At 41.1% G+C, this 21,593-nt stretch overlaps 1 protein-coding gene across 1 annotated transcript; it reads left to right on the top strand.

Annotated features, from left to right (window-relative positions):
- Positions 1-977: 977 nt before the first annotated feature.
- On the top strand, positions 978-21,491 carry si:ch211-168d23.3 (BRD4-interacting chromatin-remodeling complex-associated protein). Its single transcript, XM_067614969.1, has 13 exons — positions 978-1,527; positions 2,818-2,863; positions 3,088-3,130; positions 3,344-3,409; positions 3,617-5,155; positions 8,489-8,722; positions 9,245-9,908; positions 10,126-10,274; positions 11,604-11,662; positions 13,874-14,022; positions 15,628-15,722; positions 16,241-16,343; positions 17,993-21,491. The coding sequence occupies exons 2-13, from the start codon at positions 2,823-2,825 to the stop codon at positions 18,712-18,714; spliced, it is 3,864 nt and encodes a 1,287-aa protein (XP_067471070.1). The 5' UTR covers positions 978-1,527; positions 2,818-2,822; the 3' UTR covers positions 18,715-21,491.
- Positions 21,492-21,593: the final 102 nt, after the last annotated feature.

Here is a 21,593-nt window from a genome sequence, read left to right as displayed (position 1 = left end):
GCAGGAGGCGGCCAGTCTCCTCTCCTGCAGACGCGCTGCTGAATCTGGATCCTCGTCGCCTCTCAGTTGTGTGTGTGTGTGTCTGTAAAAATTTTTTTTCCACCTTTGTGTTGTGATCGGCTCTCCCAGTCTGTTTCTCACACCCACCCCGGTACCCCCCAACACACCCCTCCTCCTCCTCCTCCTCCTCCTCCTTCTCCTCCTCCTCCATCCCACCCTACCCTACCCCATCCACCACCCCCACCACCACCCCCTCTCCTCCTTTTAGCATCTGAAAAGACCACTGAGTGAGAATCGATGGCGCAGAGGCCCGCTTGACAGGACAATAAACCACAAAGAAGGGGTGAGTTTTTTTCTCCTCTTGGTTGCTTTTTTGAATTGCGGAATTACTCTAATGGCACAACGATAAGAGAATCGCTCGGGGCGGCTGTGAGGAAATGATATTTAACACAAGGCATCTTTTGTTACCGCGATATGATTTACAGCAGGCATCAGCTGCCGTGGTCCCACTCCAAAAAATAATTAAAAAAAAAAAAAAAAAAAGAAATCAAGAAAATACCACAAGGAGCAGCCAGCGGCTCCACATCCAGCATCGTTTTGGGGGCATTAATTTCTCATGGACACACATTCACCTTACGTAACCTATAAATGCATCACTGTAGCCACCACGTCCTGTTATTGCAAAAGAATAGCATGCACTTGCCGCTGCAGGTTTAGATGAGGGTCGTTTGCCTGGATTTCATTGGGCGATGCGGTACCTTGAGGGTGTTAATGCGGTTGTCGTGTTGTAAACAAAATATGTCAGCGGGATCGGAGAGGGAGGTTTGTCTGGCTTTTTTAAGGGACCTCCCCGGGAAATTGAGCGCAAGGCAGTGAGTAATGTTATAATTGGCTGTGCCGAGCTTTTCCACATTGCTTCTCTCTATCCACCCCCCCCCCTCCCACCCCCCCTCTCTCAGCCATGAGGACAAGTCACATCCAAGGCGCAGGGGGAGCCATCTATTTACAGCTGAGGCGTACACATTTGCTTCTCTCATGTCTGTGATAGCCACAACAATAGCTTCCATTTTAGTCATCAGCCTCAGGCATAATCAATACGGGCAAAAAATATGATGCTATTGGTAAAGATTTGATCCAGTCTCCCCAGATGTCTGCAACAACAACAAAAAAAAAATCACACCACTGCTGCCCACAGCTGAGGAGAAACTGATGAATCATATATTGATCTTATGTCTCACTGCTGAGATGAGAATGTGTTTTGGCTGGTGGTAACCTCAAGTGACCTGACAGCATGTGGTGTGTTTGTGCCCCCCCCCCCCTCCCCTCACATCCAGCCTTTCCCACCGGCTTCCCGCACCGCGAGACGCAGCGATGCCCGAGCAGAGGGAGGACCCGTATCCGTCTCCGTCCCGCCGCCTCGGCCTGGCATCCCTCCGCCTCCAGACTCTGAAGCCCGGCCACGACTTCCCATGAGGCCACCACCAGAACTCAGCTCGACCGCTCTGTATGGGGCCTCTCACATATGAAGTAGGTTCATTATGTGGTCTGTCTCCATCTGGACGCCTGGACAATGAGTTTGGGTTGTTCAGTGGGTGAAATCGGTTTATAACTTGATGGGATGATGGAAATTTGCTTCACCATCAGGACCCATTAAGGTGTTGCCAGACATTTCTGTTACATAAAATATAGATTTTTCTTCAGATTATTCTCCCTATTTTGCTTTCTCTTCTGAAATACTGGATATATTCACGTTTTCTGGCCTCTAAAAATCCTTCAAGTGATCTGAGAAGGAAACAATCATGTCCACACTGAGTTCATAACCTGTGATGAGGGGTCACAAGTAGACTTACTTTATTTACAGGTTTCACAGGTAAAAAAAAAAACAACCTTGGGAACCACTGGTCTATCAAACAGTTATTCAATTAATTATATAGTTGATCAGCAGGAAATTATCTAACAACTATTTAGACAATTGCTGCTTTTCTTTTTTATCATTGTAAATTGAATATCTGTGAATATCTTTGAATTTTGGACTTAAGGTCTGACAAAACCAGCAATTTGAAGATGACAACTTGGACTGTAGGAAATAATTATAATTTCTCACAATTTTCTGACTTTTCATAGATTGAGTTGAAAAAGTTCATGTTCAGATTTTATCTGTAAGGCACCATTTCATACAGACACAGTTCAAAATGCTTTACAGGAAAATAAAACAATATAACATAAAGCCAAATAAGCACATACAACATGCACATATAAGAACAGCAATGCTGAAACACAAGTAAGTTGCTTAAGGAGAATGCTTAACCAAATAAAAAGGTGTTTATGTTGCTTTTAATTGAACATAATGTTTAAAAATGCTGTAGGTAAATGGAGGAGACTGATGTCATGTGACCTGAGAGACTTGCTGGGTTTGTGAAGTGAGAGCATGTCTGATGTGTACTGTGGAGTAAAAGGACCATTAAGAGCTTTGTATACCAAAAGAAGGATCTTAATTGTATTCATAAAGCAAGAAGTCAGTGGAAGTTTGTGAGGACCAGAGTGACCTGGTCTATTTCTTTTTGTCTTTGTGCAGCAGCTTTCTGAATGAGCTTCAGTCTATGTCTGGTTTTAACAGGAAGACCAGCTCCCTCATGACAGAGAGATGCATACGTTTCTTATCAGACTGGGACGGAAAGCCTCTGATTTCAGAGATATTTCTTAGATAATGAAACACAGCGACCTCAGTGATGCTGTTGATATGATTCTTTAAACTAAAAATGCCATCTAACCACAACCACTCTATCTGATTGCTCTTTTCCTCCCTTTTCCTCTCAGTTGACATGGAGGATGAAGATGGGACTTGTCTACTTGATGTTTTGTGGTGAGTTTGTCTGACTCTTACTCGGAGACAGCAGCAATGAACATGAGATCATTAAAAGTGATAAGACAAATTGAACATTGCTTGCTATGTAAGATTTGGCATACATATTTTAGTCTAATGTGTTATTAACTGTCACTTTGCTCCTGTTGTTGCACCAGATATTCACAGGGATTTAACAGATTTTGATTCTGATTATAATCTCTTCGCTCTCTTCATCTTCGCAGTGACCCCCAAGCCCTGAACGACTTCCTTCATGGGACCAATGAGGTAACAAAAGGGCCTTAAATAGAGAGGGACTCAAATAAAAAAAATCAATAGTGCAAATGATAAATTTGAGATGGAAATATTTCTTGGCACACGCTCATGTGAGATGTGTGGAGGAGGGCTGACAGTGTGAGAGTCCTAATGTAATATTCTGCAAGCATTTCTCACCACGACTGTGCGAGCCCGAACTAAAATCGACTGATTTCATCCCACCAGCTGCAGACTGAAGACCTGCTCATTAACTCCTCCTCTGGGGAGCCCTCCCTCTTCACAGATGCCCCGGTGAGTGTCTGGATCCACAGCCAGCAGCGTCACAACAACCTACATTTTCCCCGAGGAGAATCATTTTTTTCTCTCCTTCTGTGCCTGAAACAGCTTCCTGTTAACTCCTGCTAATCATACACTTCTCTCCTCTTTTTCACTATTTGTCCTTTCTCCTGTTGTCTGTTCCTCTCTCCCTCTCTCCCACTGTTCTTCTGTCCCCTCCAGAGCCCCGTCTCTCTGCTGGGAGATGGCAGGGATTCCTCTGACACGCCTCCACCCGGGTGTGTGGATTTGTCCTTCCTGGAAGAGGCCCTCCTGTCATCGCCGGAGGGCGGAGAAGACCCACAGGTGGTGCAGGGTGGGCCAGCTGTGGAGCCTGGATGTGAGGCAAAGAAGGGGGAAGTGGAGGAAGCGGAGGAGGCGGAGGTGGCATGTGATATCCTCCAGCAGAGCTTGCAGGAGGCTGACATCACTGAGCAGACCATGGCTCTGGAGGCAGGTCTGGCCCAACCAGGGGACAGTCTGTCCCTTTACTCACCTGCCCCTCTCCTTTCTCCACCCACTGTACCATTTGTACCCAAGTCTGTGACCTTGCCTGTCACTCCGGCATTGCCCAGAGACACCCAGGCAGCAGTGGAGCCCCCCCAGCCCTCCCTCCTGGCTGTCGGGCCTGGCTGCCCTTCTTTAAAACCTGCTGCCCCTCCTCAGCTGATGGGGCTCCTGCCTGGAAATGTTTTCCCTACTCCCTCTCCAGAAACCTCCTTCTCTCTGAGTCCTGTTCAGGGCTCCAGTATGATCATCCATAAGGCCGTGCCCAGTGTGACCAGCCGTCCTCTTTTCACCCCAACCCTGAGAGCAGCAGCAGCGGCACCAGGCATCGTTCTACAACGTGCCCCTCTTCCCATTCAACCCAAGCTGCCCATAAGCATTCAGCCCAGACTGGTTCAAATTAGCCCCAAGCCGTCTGGGCAAAAACCCACTCCAGGTCTCACGTTTGTACCTGGAACTGCCTCACCAAATATTTTACTGTCTCAACCTCCTGTCCAGAAGCCTGCAGCTCCACCACCGCAGCCCACCCAGCAGCTCCCAAAGCCGGTCAGCTTGCAGCTGGTGAACCAGGGCGGCTCCTTTGTGCTCCAGCCTCAGGGACTCTTCCAAGGCCAAAACCAGTTCCTTCTTCCGGGCCAGTGCCCTGTTACAATCTCCCAGCCTGCCAGTGGAGCTCGACCTCTGCTGACTACCAGTCACCAAGGCCCGTCGGTCCACAGCGTGACTCCCTCCAGTGGGCAGCTTGTAGATGGCTCTCAGATCCTAACTGTACCCCAAAGACAGCTGAACTTCAGCCCTGTCTTCACCACCCCAGCAGGGCAGCTAGCTCTCCGCCAGGCCACTGTGCTTTCAGGACCTTTGCAGCTACAGTCAGCGCCCCCTACTGTCTTCCAGATGCCGGCACAGCTGGCTGGAACCTACACTCCAGGAGGGCAGGGGCAGCGTGCCACCCTGGTCCACAGTCCCGCTCTGGGAAACCACATTACCTTGATCAACAGCTCTGGGGTGCTTCCCCCAGATCTCACTTCCATCTCGATCGTTAATGGTCCCTCAGTAGTTCAGGGGCTGCCTTTTGCTGCCCAGGCCCAGGCTCCTCAGGCAGGAGTGACAGAAGGACAGCTGAGCCTCCAGCAGGCCTCGGTGGTGCTGCTTCCAGAGAGAGCTGTCCCAGAAGAGAGGAGCAGCTCAGAGGAGACTTTCCACCAACTACCACAGGTGAGGTGCTACCTCTTCAGTCTCACAAGCTCTGGAGGGCAGGTGGGGTGATGTGGATAAAATCTTCTATCACAGTATATATAATTTCATATTGCAATAGAGGTGTACATTATATCATGATATAGTAGATCTTTGGGAAGTTCAATGTTTGTAGATAAAACATGCAAATGGGAAAATGTTTTTTTGGCTAATGTAGCAAATGAAATACCTTACAAATGAAGATACTTCATCACATTGGTGCAGAAATCCTGTCAATAGCCGTGTTTTAACTGCAGGATCTTTTCTCCGGTACTAAGAACGTTGTGAGGAACTCACTTCCTCTACCTGCGTTTCCACCAGAGGGACCAGGGTCTAAAGTAAGTTCCAGGGAGATTGTTTTACCCCCCCACCCCCAAAAAGTCCCTGCCCGTAGGGGCAGGGGAGTTCTTTCCAAAAGTACAGGAACTTTGGGGGCAGGGTTTGTAGTTCGACTGCTTCAACTTGTGTGCCGCTTCATTCATAAAATAAGGAAGTACCCTCGCATTGATTTAGGACCAGTTTAGGACCAGAGGAAGACATTTCTCGCCGTTTGTTACTGTTAAAAGTAAAGTAAGGTATTGTTGTCAGCTTCCCAGCTCATTTTAAAAAAGAGTGAGAGAAAAAAAGAGATAGCGTGAGTGAGCGAGAGAGAACAGCGAGTGATCGAGCAAGCTAGAGAATGAATGAAAAGAGGGAGCGGTGGTAGAGAGAGCAAAGCAGTGAATGAGAGAAGTAAAACGTTATTTTCTGAATGTTTCGCAGCAGATATGTTCTCAAGCAGAAATAAATAACCATCAAATACTCAACAGATGTTATACTGTGGACACAGATGCTCTTAGCTTTAGTTTCATTTCCCTCCTCTGCATTTCTCCTTTTCACTCATTCATTTCATCCAACTCATGCAGCAGTAAATACAAAGAACAGGACAAATCTGTGTTGTTGTTTCTTCATGTGTTAATACTGCGTCTCTAAATGCTGCCATCATTTTTAAATTCCTCATGGGCCTAATTTGCATGATCGACCTGGTTCTTGGACTTGAAAGTTCCAAGTTTAGTCCATGAAATTAGTTCCTCTGGGTCCAAAGTACCTAGAACTTTTGGTGGAAACGGGGCTATTCCAACACATTCCTGGTCATTAGTTTTCAACTTCTGCCACAATTACTTAATTCATCCAGAGGCATATATACCTGCTGACAAATCATATTGCCCAACCATACCTGGAGGTAACATGCTGTTGTTAGAGTTTAAACCAGATTTACACCAGGATAACCTTGGAACTGTACTCATAGCATAGAGTGACAGTTTGAACAGTAACTTAAAGGACCATACCAGTGTTTTATCATGTTTTAGTCCCATGACTGAAATCACATTTACTTTACATCACAGCTAACAATTTTGCAAACTATACTGCTGTGTTTTTGTAGTTTGAATGTGTTTTGTTTACTGTTCCAGATGTACATTGATTTCTTATCATTTCCATTCAGTATGAAAAACAGTTAGCAGACTCATGAAACTTGCTTGGATGGTGTAATCCAACACATTGAACATCAAGTCTGCATTAATGTTTCTCAAAGTTACATTATCATTATGAGGTTATGCACTGCAAACTTTTTAAATCAATATGCACATAAACTTTATTATTATATTCTTCTTTTGGAGAGACTTAGATCAATTGATTTTGACACAAATGCATGTAAGTGGTTTCACAATTATGTTGCTGGTAGAACTCAAGCAAAAGTTGCAGATGGTCAGCAATCTAGCTTCCTTGAAGGGGTGCCACAGGGCTCAATATTTGGTCCTATCCTTTTTACATTGTATATAAATTACTTGGGCTCATTTGTTAGTAACAGCTCTATTCATTATTATGAGTAATTTACTCATTGGTCCCCTCTATTGACAAAGCTTTGTCTAATTTAAAGTCAGATTTTGTTTATTCAAAAGGCCCTGATTAAACTTAAGCTTTTACTAAATTCAGATAAGACTAAGTTTCACTATTAGTACAATAACTGGAGCTCAAATTAAAAAAGTCCCATGTTATAAATACCTGAGCATCTGGTTAGATGAAAAATTGTCTTTCAGAACTCATGTTGAGGAACAGACTAAAAGGCTTAAGTTTAAGGTAGGTTTCTTTTTTCTTTTTTTTTTTTAGAAATAAGCAGTGCCTCTCTTTTAACAGTAGGTTGTAGTTTGTACAGGCAACATTTTTATCATTTTTATCAGTGCTTGACTGCAGATGTAATTTACATGCATGCTGCTGCCCATCCCCTCAAACCCCTTGATGCTGTGTATCACAGTTCTCTTAGATTTATTACAGCTGACAGTTTTACGACCCATCATTGTATCTTTTATGAGAGAGTGGGATGGACATCACTTAACACTGGAAGGGAACAACATTGTCTCCTTTTTATTTATAAAGCCATCCTAAATAAGCTGCCATTTTATTTATCATCACTTTTAAGACTTAGAAATATGGGATACCACACTCGTTCACAAGAATGCATTACCTTGGATATCCCATATATGAACACAGAACTGGGAAATCTATCTATCACCTCACTATGATAGTATAACTTAAATTTTTTTTTTTTTTAAATGTGTGCAGATTTTCATGGATTAACCAATTCAAGCAACTTTCCAAAGTCAGATTATTTTCATGTAGAATGGAAATTAACAGAAACCAGAGGATGTCTGGAATGGTAGAAAATGCTTAAAAATGGTCAGCAGAAAATTAGAATATAATGGATTTATTAGCTAAAACATAACACACAAGTTTGGTCCTAAAACTGATTTAATGTACATCGGACAAAAATTGCTGCTCCACTGCTCATAAAGGGTTAAAACATTTGAGCATCTAACACTTTTCGTTACACCCCAATAAGTGATATAAAACTGTTTTTTTTTTCTTCAAACTGATGATAGAAAAGAGTTTGCTCTAAATGAGGTGTGTCCAGAATTTCAACACACTTGATTGTTTCAACTTGTAAAGCAGTGCAACCAGTTTTCTGCATTATGTGAGTCAAAGTTGACATACACTTTAAAATATGTCTTTCATACTGTGTTTAATTTCTTCTTTTTTCAAAACATTCAAATACTAGTTACATCTGACAAGTAGCAACTTAAAATTACCCCTTAAAATTGTTGTTCTTATCATCAAAGGAACTTGAATAAAAGTTTGTTAAAGTTTTTGTCTAAATCTCCTGGTTGTTGTTTAAGTGACAAAGCCAGTCTCTCTGGCCCACTCTCAAAAAAAACCTTGAAAAGTATTTGAAGGAGTTTTAATGCTCTGTTATTTTTGGCTGTCATCTCCTTTTTGCAGTCCTATGGACATGTTCTCCAGCACGTCGCAGTGCAGCCCACTGCTGCAAGGCTGCAGTCCTCATCTCCTCCTGTAGTTACAGTCCTACAGGCCCCTCCCGAACAACCTCTGGCCCCCGATCCAGCTGTGGAGATGCCTAAACTTTTGATACCCCCAGCCGACATGACCCAAGTAGTGGAGGAGGTGACCCACTCGATGAATCAGAACCAGGCCTTTATGCAACATCTGCAACAGGTCAGAGCTTCAGTTAACTCCTGCAGATTATTTTTAGTGATGAAATGCTGATGCTGACAGTGTCCCACCTCAGTGATGTGCTAGCGTTAGTTTATCATTGTGTTAGTAATAGGACTAGGCAATAATTCAATATTATTAAAAGCTAAACACATGTTCAAAAAAAGGTTGATGACAGGAGTCAGCATGGAAACAAAAGTGAAAGTCTGAAAACAGTGTTGGATAAAACACAATTTCTTGTTATTATAGAATGATGAGATATAAACAAGCGTTACACCAGAGGCATGTAAAAAAAAAGACTACAGTAAGAACAAAACTGGAATCACAAAATTGCCGTCATGCCAAGAAGAAACAAAGTATCACCAGTGAAATAACAGCACTAAATCTCGATAGGAAGTATAACACAGTAATTAATGCAGTAAAACTATAACACCTCTAGCCCCCTAAAGGATCTATAATATCTATATCTGTAAGATTTATCTACTTGTAGTGATTTATTTTCTCTCTTGGTCATTTTTACCACAGCAAGCACTTAGTTCTCCTATCACATCTGAGTTGTTGGTTGGAGCATTGCCAGTGGTGCCGATGGAGTCCCTCACTTCCCCCGTGGCCAGTGAGAGAGAGACCCAGCAGCAGACGCATGCAGTCACCGGTCAGGACGCCTGCACCGGCATGTCTGATCAGTGTGTTGAGGCTTCTCCGCTTCCCTCAGACCCCGACGACACACAGCTGCTCTGCTCCTCTCCTCCGATTCAGGATACAGGGAGAGCAGCTTCAGCAACGTTCTCCCCTCCAACTGGGCCTCAGATCACTCAGATTACTCTGCCTGGACCTGAGAGTTCAGTCCCCCAGACCACAGCTCCCCAGCCCCACACTGAGCCACAAGTCCAGTACCAGGTTCCTCATCAGCTCCAGGTCTCACAGGCCTTATTTGCCCAGACCCAAGTACAGATCCAGTCATCTGTTTCCCAGCCTTTGCCCCAGGTCCAGGCGTCAGTTTCCCACCCGCAGGTGAAGCTCCAGGCCCAGCCGTCTGTTTCCCAGCCTCAGTCCTTGGTCCATACTTCAGTAAACTCCCCTCTGCATGTCAGCGTCTCGGTGCCTCAGCAGCAGCCTGATCCCACAGCTGCGTCTGCGAGTCTCTCCAAAGGAGGAGACGACTCCACTGTCCAACAGCACACACAAAACAGTGAGTTTCACCTGCTGGTTTGTAAAACACACCACTAAAATATGACACAAAACAAGGTGCTTTTTATGTCTTTCTAACCATTTTCACTTTTTCTCCCTCTTCATTGCTGTTACCCATCACAATCATTGCTTATACTTCATCATAATCTGCAATCCAATCACCATCATCATCATCATTACCACAACCACTTCCACCATCATTTTGTGTCCCTCCTCAGAGCCAACAGCTGCCTTGGCCGTGGAGAGTAAAGCATTTACTCTCGATGTCCGTCCACCCTCTCCTGCAGCCCAGAGTGTCCAGGCTCACGGGCCCCCGGCTCCCAGGGAGTGTGCCCCCATCCCGACCAGCCAGCAGACTGGCACCAAGGTGAGAGAAGGCAAACATTCACTATTATAAATTTAAAATAATACAATTTAATGCTGGAAAAGACTCCTATATATCCAATTTTGTATTGCAAATGTTAGTCTTCTTGTATCTTAAGTCTACAAAAGTTACAATTCTTTATGTGGTAAAAATAGAGAATAAAAAGGAACGAAGTAGAGAATAGCATTGTAGCTTCCATCAAATGTATTTGACTGAAAAATGCATTGTTTCAAACCTACCAGATTTTAATTAGGCAAATGGACAACATGACATATATGTAGACACAAAATTTGTGAAAAATTAATTAATCATCCTGACATCACATCAATCAAAGAATTACAACCTTAAAAGAATATGTACAATTCTTGGTATGACTTATGTCAAGGTAAAATTATTTCTTTATTACATTATCAGGGCCTAAAAATATCACAAAAACAGTCAGTTATCCCACAAAATGTTTCCCAAAAAATAATAATTCAATTTTTAATAGTTAATTAATAATAGTTCAATTATTTATTGTAAAATATACATTACTGAAAAAGAAAAGATAACAAGGCAACACTAGAAAATGTAATTGACCAAATAGACACATTTGATATAGACAAAATTTACATAAATACAATTTGACTTGACAAAATTTAATTTGGGGTAATTTGAATTAAATAAAATTGTGATTTGCCTGATGAAGACCCGGTAGGGTTGAAACGTTGCTTTTTGGGAGCTGAAATCCAGCGTGCAGATACTCTACTGGCCTAAACATAGGATGGGACACAACTAACTCTCTGTTTATAAAAATAAGGAATGTAATGCTAACATAACATATGTAACAAGATATAGATATACTGGTTTGCTCCTTTATTTTGTATGGTATATAATGTATTTTTTAATTGTGCATTTTGTTGTATACTAAGAATAACTGATATTAAAGGCCGTACACACCTATGATCCACCACACAGGTGTTGTTTACTTATTGTGCCTGATGAGACCTCTGAGGACTTTTTACAAACCGCATATTAGTTTTGTTACCCGTGTACATCTTTGTCTTTCTTATTGGTTCATGTAGTTTGGTGCCCTCGTGTAATTCCAGCATCATCAATCCAGCATCAGGTCTAATCAGCCTGAACTAGTAAAAACAACTGTGTGTGTGTGTGTGTCTGTGTGTGTGTGTGCAGGTCTGTTAATGTGAGTGAATCGGCCCCAGTGTTGCAATAGAGATGGCAGCCTTTGAAACGATTCATTTTTTAAATGCAGCAAACTTGTTATTAATGACTTCAAAATGCACCCCTGTCTCCCGTCCTTTGATCTCATCCAAAATGTTATCTGGATGCCAGCTGGCAGGTCTGGAGCAGCGGAGAGAGGAGAGGCTCACACCAGCACTACGCAGACACAGGTGAGACACACACACACAGCAGCGACCGATACTCATCCTCATCCTCATCCTCAACATCCTGATCTGAAACTATGAGATAGATAACTTCACTCAAGCGTAGAGCTAATAATTCTCAGACTCACAACAGTTCATTTTGTTTTTTCACATGGATGTCATTGACTTTTAATAACAGGAAATTGGCTGAAATGGAAACATAAAATAAACTAAACAATGAAGATGCATGGAAAATTATTGTATACAGAGTCGATGCCAGTTTTCTTTCTGTTTCCTGAAATGCAAAAAGAAAAAAGAAAGAATAGTGTAACATCCCATCAGATATGCATTCGGAGACAACAGTTTACAGTCATTCCAAAACCTGTCTCGTAGGTTTGTGGTCTCTTCTGTTTCATCGACGCCTCAAACAGACAACTCTCAACCAACATAAGAGACCTCTGGAGATCTCTTCAATTTTATTTGCAAGTCAAGCGTGTGCAGCGTGTGCTAGTAGGAGTAAAAGTGAAGGATTTTTACTTTTATCTGCAACTTAAGTGTAAAATATCATTGATAAATACAGAGCCAAATCTGTTTCAGTAATAACAGCAGTTTATGTTACACAGAGGGACAGTTGTTTCTACCTCTAATGATTTTTTAAAGACTTGATTGCTCCATCAGGATTTTACTTGTCTTGCTGCAGAGAAGCTTGTATACCTCAGTAAAAATCATCCAGTTCATTAACTAATTTATTAACAGATGGCTGCTTTCACATTACTGTAATCCAGACTAATGTTTTAATCTGGGTCCTCTGTGACTCCTACTACTGTTACCACTACTACTTAAAGATACGTTTATTTTTCAAGTCTGTTTTAAGACAATACTCAGGTGCCCAAATGGATGCTCACACAAATTTTGCTTACTGCTATTAGAAGATCTCCAAATGTGCTTACAAGGGGACAAAATCTACAGCCCTCGTTTTAATTAAAAAAATATTTAGTTAATCTGAAGCTTATATGAGGCTTCAGCTGTCTGAGTTAATCAAAGAAAGTGGATATCTGCCACATTTACAGTCTCTTTAGTGAGAGAAATCCCTCTTTGTGGAAGGATTGTAACAAAAAGAGGGAATTTGGCACTAAAAAGACTGTAACGTTGAAAGATATCTCCTTGATTTGACTAATTTGGACGACTGAAGCTTTGTATTAGCTTCAGATAAACTTTTAAATACGTTTTTGCACAGAAGGAGGACTGTGGATTTTGTCCTCCACCATTTACATTGTTAGTGCATTATGAAGGGATCTTCTAATGGTCAGTATGAACAGGAGGAATGATTACGGCAAGAAAAAGTCAATGTTAATGACTGTTGTTTTAGGACAGACTTGAAAAATTGAGAACTTATAATTTAATATTAATAATATTTCCTACTACGACTGAATCTATTACTTCTACTACTGCTGCAGCTACTACTACCATTACAACAACAACTACAATACTGCTGCTTCTAGTAATATTAATGCTACTCTGACTGCTACTACTACTACTTATGAAACCATCACTACTACTTCTACCATACTATTACTACAAGTACTATGGCTTCAACTGATAATTATTTCCATTGTCTATTAATTTGTCAAATATTTTTTTATCATTAATCGAATAATTGGTCTGGAAAATGCCATAAATTAATGAAAGATGTGCATCACAGTTTCCCAGAGCTTCAAGTGACATCTTGAAATTATTTGTTTGGTTCGACCAACAGTTCAAAACCCAAAGTTATTCATCTTACAATGATATAAAACAGAGAAAAGAAATAAATCCTCATATTTGTGAAGCTAGAACCAGAAAATATGTTTGGCCTTTTTTGCTTTAAAAATTACTTAGAAGATTAATTGTTTATTAAAATTGTTTTTATTACTTTTCTGTTTATTAACTAATCAATTACTTGACTAACAATAGAGATATTACTGTTATTACTGCCGTTATCATCACCATTATGACTGCTACTGTTCCTGCCTATTGCTTTCATACCAGCCTACCGGGCTAATGTGTGGCATCGTATTTTTCTTAGGAAATACTTGTAATTCAGAGCAGCAGATGTTAAATGGTAAATATTCAAAGAACTGAGTACACACTGAATCACGGCTGCGTTAGAGTGTAACAGAACAAATGACAGTGACTCTGGTCTTCAGGCTGTTGTCAACAGCAGCTCCGACTAACACCGAGCGTCACTGTGCTCGTCAGGTTCCAGCAGCAGCTTTGTTTGGACCACAGAGCGGTCCAGAGCCCGTTCACCGGCCCGGCCTTCACCACCCTGAAGGACACTGTGAGACGCCTGCTGCCGTACCACACCTGCGCCGGTCACCTGCCCACTCAGGATGACTTCAATTTAGGTCAGTGAGCTGCGGTTGATTTTCTCTGACCTGTGCTGCCAAAATGATTCATGTTTCCTTTTCTGTGGATATTAAGTGAAGTTTCTTTCCAAATTGAACCATCTGCTGTTTATATCAAAACAAACTGACAGCAGCTGGTAACTTAAGTCCTTAGATGACAAAACAAGAACACATACGGTACAACTTAGATACCGAATGACGTCAAGGATATGCTACAAATAAGCAATATATCCTGGCTGTTACAGCATATACAGCTGTATGTCTGCCCAACCAACAAGGAGGTGTGTGTGTGTGTGTGTGTGTGTGTGTATGTGTGTGACACAGGACAGGTGAAGGACTCAGTGTTTTCTCAGATGTTGCTTATATATTGTATTGTGTCATTTTGAAGATTGCTGGAGCTTATTTTATGTTGTATCATGCTATTCTGATGATTGTTGGAGCATCTGATGCAAGACGAATTTTCATGTGAACGGACAATAAAGTTTTATCTTATCTTTTAATTAGAAACTGGTGCCAGTCAGTGTGTCATCCTCTGATATACAGTATGATGGGCAGCGTTAAGTCCACATAGTGGACAATGGGGACTGTACACAGTGACAATAAATTAACAGAACTAATGTGAATGTAACAGAAAATGTGTAGTATTTATTTGACAATTTAAAATATTTATGTAGACAACAAAAGGTTTCTCTAAATGTGGGAAGAATAGGACAAAATGGTTGTATCAAAATCATTAATTTGAATAAAACAATCCTTGGCTGCAACCAACCTACATGAGGAAGGAGAAACAGAGAAAAAGCAGCCCTTTACTGGCGTGCAACAGACTCTGCTCAGTGTGATGATTTACATTTTGTCATTTGGCACTTTGACACTTTTATCCAACGTGACTTACAAGCGAGGCGAGACAATCAAGAAATAGAGGACAGTGACTCAAAAAGAGCCGTGGTATAAATTCTCAAGCAGCTGACTTTACATATTTTACATATTTATTTCGATCAAGATTACACTGGTTGTTTGTGGAAAGCCCTCAGCCTGAGGAAGCTCTAGTGCAACATTTTGCACTGAAGTAGAAATGATAATATGAGTAATATCACCCTGGATCTGAATCATATTCCAGAAGCTTTTTTCCCACTTTGTCAATAATAAAATCTTGTTTTTGAAATTTTATTTTTAGTAAGAAATTTTAAAGGTTAATCCAAAAAAAAATCCAAAACCTCAAATTAACCGTAACGTATAACTGTATACATATGTTACTTTATTTTATTTTTTTTATTGAATGTTAAACTTAAACACATTAAACATGAACATTATAACAATGTGCACAATATCCCCCCACCCTAGCAGAAGAAAACAACAGCAAAAAAACAAATAAAAATATAATAAATTAAATAAATAAATTAAAATAAAGCAGTGCACAGTTTCCAACATTTCTATATAAAGGTTCCATATCTGAGCAAAGTTCCTGTCTTGTCTTTTGACAGTAGAAGTTAATCTCATACATACATTACTTTGATAATAACTATTGATGGGATCAATCCTATATCAGGGTGTAATTATTTCATGTAGATATTTATTCAGAGTGTGATGATGTTCTTCTTCCCACAGTGGACCAGGAGTTTGACACCGTGTCTGGTTTCCTGCTGAAACGCACCAAGGACATGGTCAACAAATACAGGCAGCTACTGGTTAGAGAAGCCCAGGTACGACACGCAGCATCACTGCTCTCTCATCTGTCGCTGATATTAATTAACCCACAATTCAGTCAGTTCAAAAAGTTTATTCTCAAACAGTTCAGAAGGTTTTACGTAACAAAGATTGTGACATTTGGGATTTAATTTTAAATTACAAAGTTACACTTCATCACTACTTTTGCTTAGAAGCATAAGCAGAAGAAAAAAGTTGTAATATTTCAAGAATAAAGTTGTAATTTTTTGAGAAAAAATTTGTGATTTTTTTAAATTAAAAAACAGAATATTTTGAGAATAAAGTTGTAATTTTTAAAGGAAACTTGTAAGGTGGTTAAACCGGTAACTTCTGGTCATCAACATCACTCATTTGACACACATAATCTTGAAATATTACGACCTTTTCCCTGTTGCACATTTGTAATTGGGCAGCTCGGACCTAAATGAACCAAACACAAAGTAATCTTCTCAGTATAGTTTGGAGCGGATAGAATAAACTGTGTGTGTGATGGGATGTGAACTGGTTTCCACAGCAGGAGAGTCCCTCAGCAGAGATGGTGATGCTGGAGCGTCTCTTCCTCCAGGCAGAGCGATACGCTTTAGCAGAGGACAGACGGAGAGCCCGCAGAGACCCAGGTCAGTGTCCCAGCGGGAAACACAAACATCATCACCACCTACTTTATTTCACGGCGGTTCTGTGTGTGTGTGTGTGTGTGTGTGTGCATAAATGCATAAATGTGTGTGTTTAAAAAGATGTAGCTTCAAATCCCAGGACTCAGCCAGGAAATCTGGACAGGGAAATTAGGGGAATTAGTGACACATCTTGACATTCTTCCTCACAAACTAATTTAGCGGCGCCTCAGTGCAGCACTTAACCTCCATATTTGCTCCTGGGAGCAGCTCCCAGGTGTGAATGTGTAATTAAGCTGTGTAAATGTGGAGCAGGGTCGTGCTGAGAGAGACTACACGATGATGAAAAAAATGACATGCGAGAGGAAATTAAAGCGGGGTTGTTATGTTAATTAAAAAGTTGGAAAAGGGGAAGGAACCTCTTGAAAACTGTTAAATGTCAGCTGCATGTGGACAGCGGAGACCACTGAGGGAATAATAACCCCGAGATAGAACAGATTCTGTTATCATACAAAACTCAAGTGATCGCTGACGGTAGACAAAACAAAAACCTCAAATGTGTTTATTTATGTTGCCTCTCTGGCTTCGGGGTTAAGACACTGACTGTCAGCTGCAGCGTCCCTGGTTTGAGTCCAACCATCCAACCTCTGCTGTCAGAATCTCTAATAAACGTATAAAATGCCCAAAAATATATAAAAATGATTTATTTATTTATTCATTTTACAGGCAGGGACAGTGCACATTGTTAAACTTTGCTTCTATTATTTTCATCCTGAGTCACTTGACAGATGTTTACATAAGTTAAAATTAAAGGGGAATTGTGCAAAAAGCTAAAAGAAGCAGGACCGTAATTAACTTGGAAAGATATAAAGGCAAGTTAACCCTCATCCAGAGCAGATTCCCCCCTACAGTTTTATAATAAGTATCTTCAGCATTGAATAAAACATTTTTCCGCACTGTTTTATAACATCACACACAATAATAATCTGTTCCAGTGCTTTGTTTACTGTGTGTCATCAAATAGAAAATTGTCTGGAAAATATCTTGTGCATCTTTTTAAACAAATGTCATTTAGCCTGGCAGATCTTCAGTCTTTGGAAATTGTCAGTAGAATTAAAGGGTTGGTTGAGCCAAATTATGAAAAACAAATTCATTCATTCTTTTTTTTTTTTATTACTGTGTTATGCATAAAAATATGCCCGGTCAGAATGTCTAAATAGTCATGGGAAGATACCAGTTCTCAATTATCTTAATTAAAGATCTTTTGCCTCTAAATAAGCAAGATGTAACATATGATCAGGGCCATACTTTTGTTCAATATGCATAAATCTCCTTAATTTTGCTTTTGTCTATTTTCAAATTATGTGTCTTAAAACTTGAAAAGTTCTTTGAACTCATGGAGAATAACGGGAATTACTCCACTTATTTATTCTATCCTGTTAATCAGGTGATTCTACGTTATGGTTGTGTGTTGGGTTTAAGGTTGAGGTGAAAATCTGGGAAACTAAAATCGTTCTGCCTGGTCAGATTAGGTGATTTCGGTAATTTGTTCATTTGTGTGAACTGACCCTTTAAAATCCTTTGCGTATGTGGGTCAGTGTGGAGTTTGAAACATGGTGATGCTGGTTAATTATCTCCACTTCTCTTTTCTCCAGAGTCATTTATGATGGCCTTGGCTACATCAGCGTCTTCCCCTGATGGTGCGCCCTCCTCTGGCCCCTCCCACCTCCCACCCTCCGGCAGCCCCTCCTCTCCACCAGCCTGGACCAGACTGTCCGACCGGCCCCCGGGACTCAAGACGTACCGCTCCAGCTCCCGCGGGGCTCTCAGGCTCACCATCAAGCAGGAGTCCGGCTCCCGTAAGGTGGTTCACAACTCGGCCTGCGACCCGGGACTGAAGAGGGACCACACGGGGCAGCTGACCAACGGCGGCGGAGCTGTGAACGAACGCCACTCTCAGGCACCCAACGGAGCACCCCAGCATCCTCAGCACAGCGAGGAGATCTCCAACGGACCTCCGCCCGGTAAAGCTGCTGAGGACGTCCTACAGACAGCACTCTTTGCTAAAATAAAAGCCCCAAATCCTCTTTCTATGCCAGAGCCGCAGGCTGATTGCTTTGAGTTGCCTCCTCGAGACGCCAGCGCCCCAAAACTGAAATGCTACAGGCTGGATGCGTCGCCTCGGCTGGAGCAGCGGTTCAGCCCGCCGCCTCCCCCCCTCCAAGAGGACAACATGCTCAGTGAACATCTACAGAGTGCCATCGACAGCATCCTGGAGCTTCAGCGCCTGCAGGGCCCCTCTGCTGCCCCGACCAGGGCCACGTCAGGCCCTTCACTGGACCAGGCTGTCACCAGCATCTTGGAGGGACACCTGTGAGGTAATCTGCTCTGACAAACGTCCACACAGACACAGAACAACATCTGTCTGAGGCGGAATAAAAAAAACACAGGAGGAATCTTGACTTCTTGTCTGTTCCCAGAACTAAAAGAGAGATTTCGTTCTGGGTTTCAGAGATCACTTTTAAGAAACTGATTGTTTGAAAGAAGAGAGAGGAGGAAAAAAAATGAAGAGGCACTATAAAGAGATGCATACCAGACAACAGCACTATCTATAGTCCGATAGATGTTAGATACTTCATTTCGATGTATGTTTGTGGAAAAAAAAATCTATTTGAATAGGAGCTATATTGTTTCAGTGGTAGTTAAGTCATTCAGAGGTTTACGACACTGGTGTAACCTTCATCAGCATATAGTATATAAGTAATAGTGAGGATAACGAAAACGTGGAGTAGACTGAGATTATTCAATAGTTTTTTATAAGATTTCTTTCAAAATGTGAATTTTCTTTTGCATAGTGCCAAGCTTCCAGGGTATTTATTTTGATAATCTGTGCCAATTATGTTTTCAGATGAGTTGCATCGAGAAAGGCAGTAAGTTTGTGAGTGTGTGACGAGTGTGTGTGTGTGCGTGTGCGTGTATGTGTGTGTGTGTATTCATTTGGAATAGTTTGCGTGGATCTAAAGAGAGCATGTTGAAAACATTGCATCCAGCGACGGGACAGTACATCCTGCAGGCTCCATCATCTCGGCTTATCGAATGAAACTCCAAAGAATCTGTGACTTGCTACATCCTGAATACACCAGCAAACGTCCGTGTCGTGTCTCTTCCCAGAATACTGGAGTCTGTCCTCGTTAAAGCAGAAAGAACCCGAGGGGGGCACAAAGAAAATTAGGCAGAGTTGTGCTTTTTTTTTTTTTTTTTTTTTTCCTAAGTTTGGACCCTTGTTGTCATTCATGCTGGAGTCTGTTTAGTATTTCTAGTTTTTTGTCTGTCTCCAGAGACGAGAATGATTTTCCCTTACTGTATGTATTAACATGCAAGCAATAATGAGTTAGGGTTGTTAGGAGCAGTGGTGGTGCAGTGAGGAGGGAGATCTTTGCCTGTCATGCGAATCGCCGTTGGATTTGTTTTTCAGAAATGAGAGATTTCTTATTTTGTCATCAAAGCCCGCGTAGTTTAGAATAAAAGCGTTTCTAGCTTGTTTCAAGGGCTCGAGGGTCACTTAACGGCATGAAGGACCGTGCAAAAAAAACATCCAGTGTGAGAAAGAAAATCACCAGTTGTTGTTTTTTTGTTTTTTTTCCCGCGACAGACACTGTACAGAACTTGAGCCTCTCTGCATCATCAAACCTTTGACCAAAAACCGGAGGAATCATCCGCTTCATACAAACCACGTTTAGAGGTTGAGTTCTCTTTTATTTATTAAGTTATCGGTTTGTAGCCCGCTGTACTAAAGCTGAAGATTTATTTCCACGCTGCCGTTGTGGAGCAATATATGAGTTTTGCAGCATCTTATGTTAACGTGACAATCTTTTATCGGTCTGTGTGAAAAAAAATGTGAATTCTGTTCATATGAAATCCGTGAGAGAGTTGAGGTCCATTTATTATACTGGTTGTACGACTCCCACATGAAACGCGTGCAAAATGTTCTTTGTAGATGGATTTTTACCTTGAAGGTCAAAATGTAAAAGCTGCAAGAATATCTTTAATTTTTTTGTAATATAAAGTGAAAATTTGAGCTTTCGGAGACGCTTATTAGGGGGGTCGAGGTTTGACTTGCAAATTGGAAACGTTTTAGAATATGCCTTATAGTAATTCAGTGTACCTTTAAGGAAATTGAATCTGCAAAGAAAAGATTATTAATGTGATGTTTTAAATACTGTAACATCTAGTGTTCTGAAATGTGAAAGTAACCTGTCCCTTCCAAAAAAAAAACAAAAAAAAAAGGAAAAAAAAGTTGAGATTTGGGGCTAAATCAAACAGGCCTTCTCATTTCTTGTCATTTTTTTTTTTTAAATATGTAAAATCGTCTTTTGTTGGAATGAACAAAAGGAGTTATAATATGCAGTAATTTAGTGTTGAAACCCTCTGCATTAGTGCGGGTGGACACACACAAGAGGATTGTTCACAGAATTTGATCCAAAATTAAAAATTAGTCGTTGAGTGTAAAAAAAAAAAAAACAAACTGAATCTTCAGGTGTGTTTCCACCCTAACAGAGGTTTCGCTGTAATGCAGTAAAGATGTCAGAGTGTCGTTCACAACACAGGATTGCACTCCTCGTCACCACTTAACTTCTTAAAAAGGGGAATTCCACCAAAAGTCACAAGCGTGTCCCAAAGTTTGTCTAAATTCCTCTTGTTTAATTCAAGATAAAAATCTTTAAAAAAAGTCAACTTTGCTGGAATCCCCTTCGATGAAGCAGCCTCATGTGCCATTGTTACTGTTGCAAATGTCTGCAGTGTCCAACACTGACCACTAGAAATGTGCTTCATTTTGTCAGCATTTAGGGATTACATCTGCATGTTGAGCCATTTTTGGTATTTATTTGTAAAATGTGTCTCTTATTTTTCCTGACTGAACTGTGAAACCAGGGGAGCTCATAACTCTACACTAATTCAACTTCAGATACAAAAACATTTGACTGACAGATTGTTCTGATGCCAAAATCAAGAGGCCTTAATTCAGCAAAACTAGATTGTAAAAAAAAAAAGAAAAAAAAAAAAGAGGTCATTCCTGACAAAAATCCAACTAAAGACTCCTTTGACCTGAAAGTCACGAGTGATTCATATATGAAATGTTAAGAAAACTGCTTTTGTACTCATTTTTACAGACTATTTATTAAACTGTGATTTTGTAAGAAATAAAAAAAAACAAACAGTGAATGTGGTCGTGTCTTTCTTAAGCTCATTTATGAC

Source organism: Thunnus thynnus, chromosome 16 (assembly GCF_963924715.1).
Source record: "Thunnus thynnus chromosome 16, fThuThy2.1, whole genome shotgun sequence".
Taxonomy (NCBI): Eukaryota; Metazoa; Chordata; class Actinopteri; order Scombriformes; family Scombridae; genus Thunnus; species Thunnus thynnus.
Note: the sequence above shows the minus strand (reverse complement) of the source record. Positions and strands in the feature narration are given on the sequence as shown.

What these genes read in the sequence shown, in the direction of transcription:
- si:ch211-168d23.3 (XM_067614969.1), top strand. Translation starts at nt 2,823, where the DNA reads ATGGAGGATGAAGATGGGACTTGTCTACTTGATGTTTTGTG. An exon ending in TGTCTACTTGATGTTTTGTG is followed by an intron (nt 2,864 to 3,087) that starts GTGAGTTTGTCT and finishes TCATCTTCGCAG; the next exon opens with TGACCCCCAAGCCCTGAACG. An exon ending in GCCAGCAGACTGGCACCAAG is followed by an intron (nt 10,275 to 11,603) that starts GTGAGAGAAGGC and finishes TCTGGATGCCAG; the next exon opens with CTGGCAGGTCTGGAGCAGCG.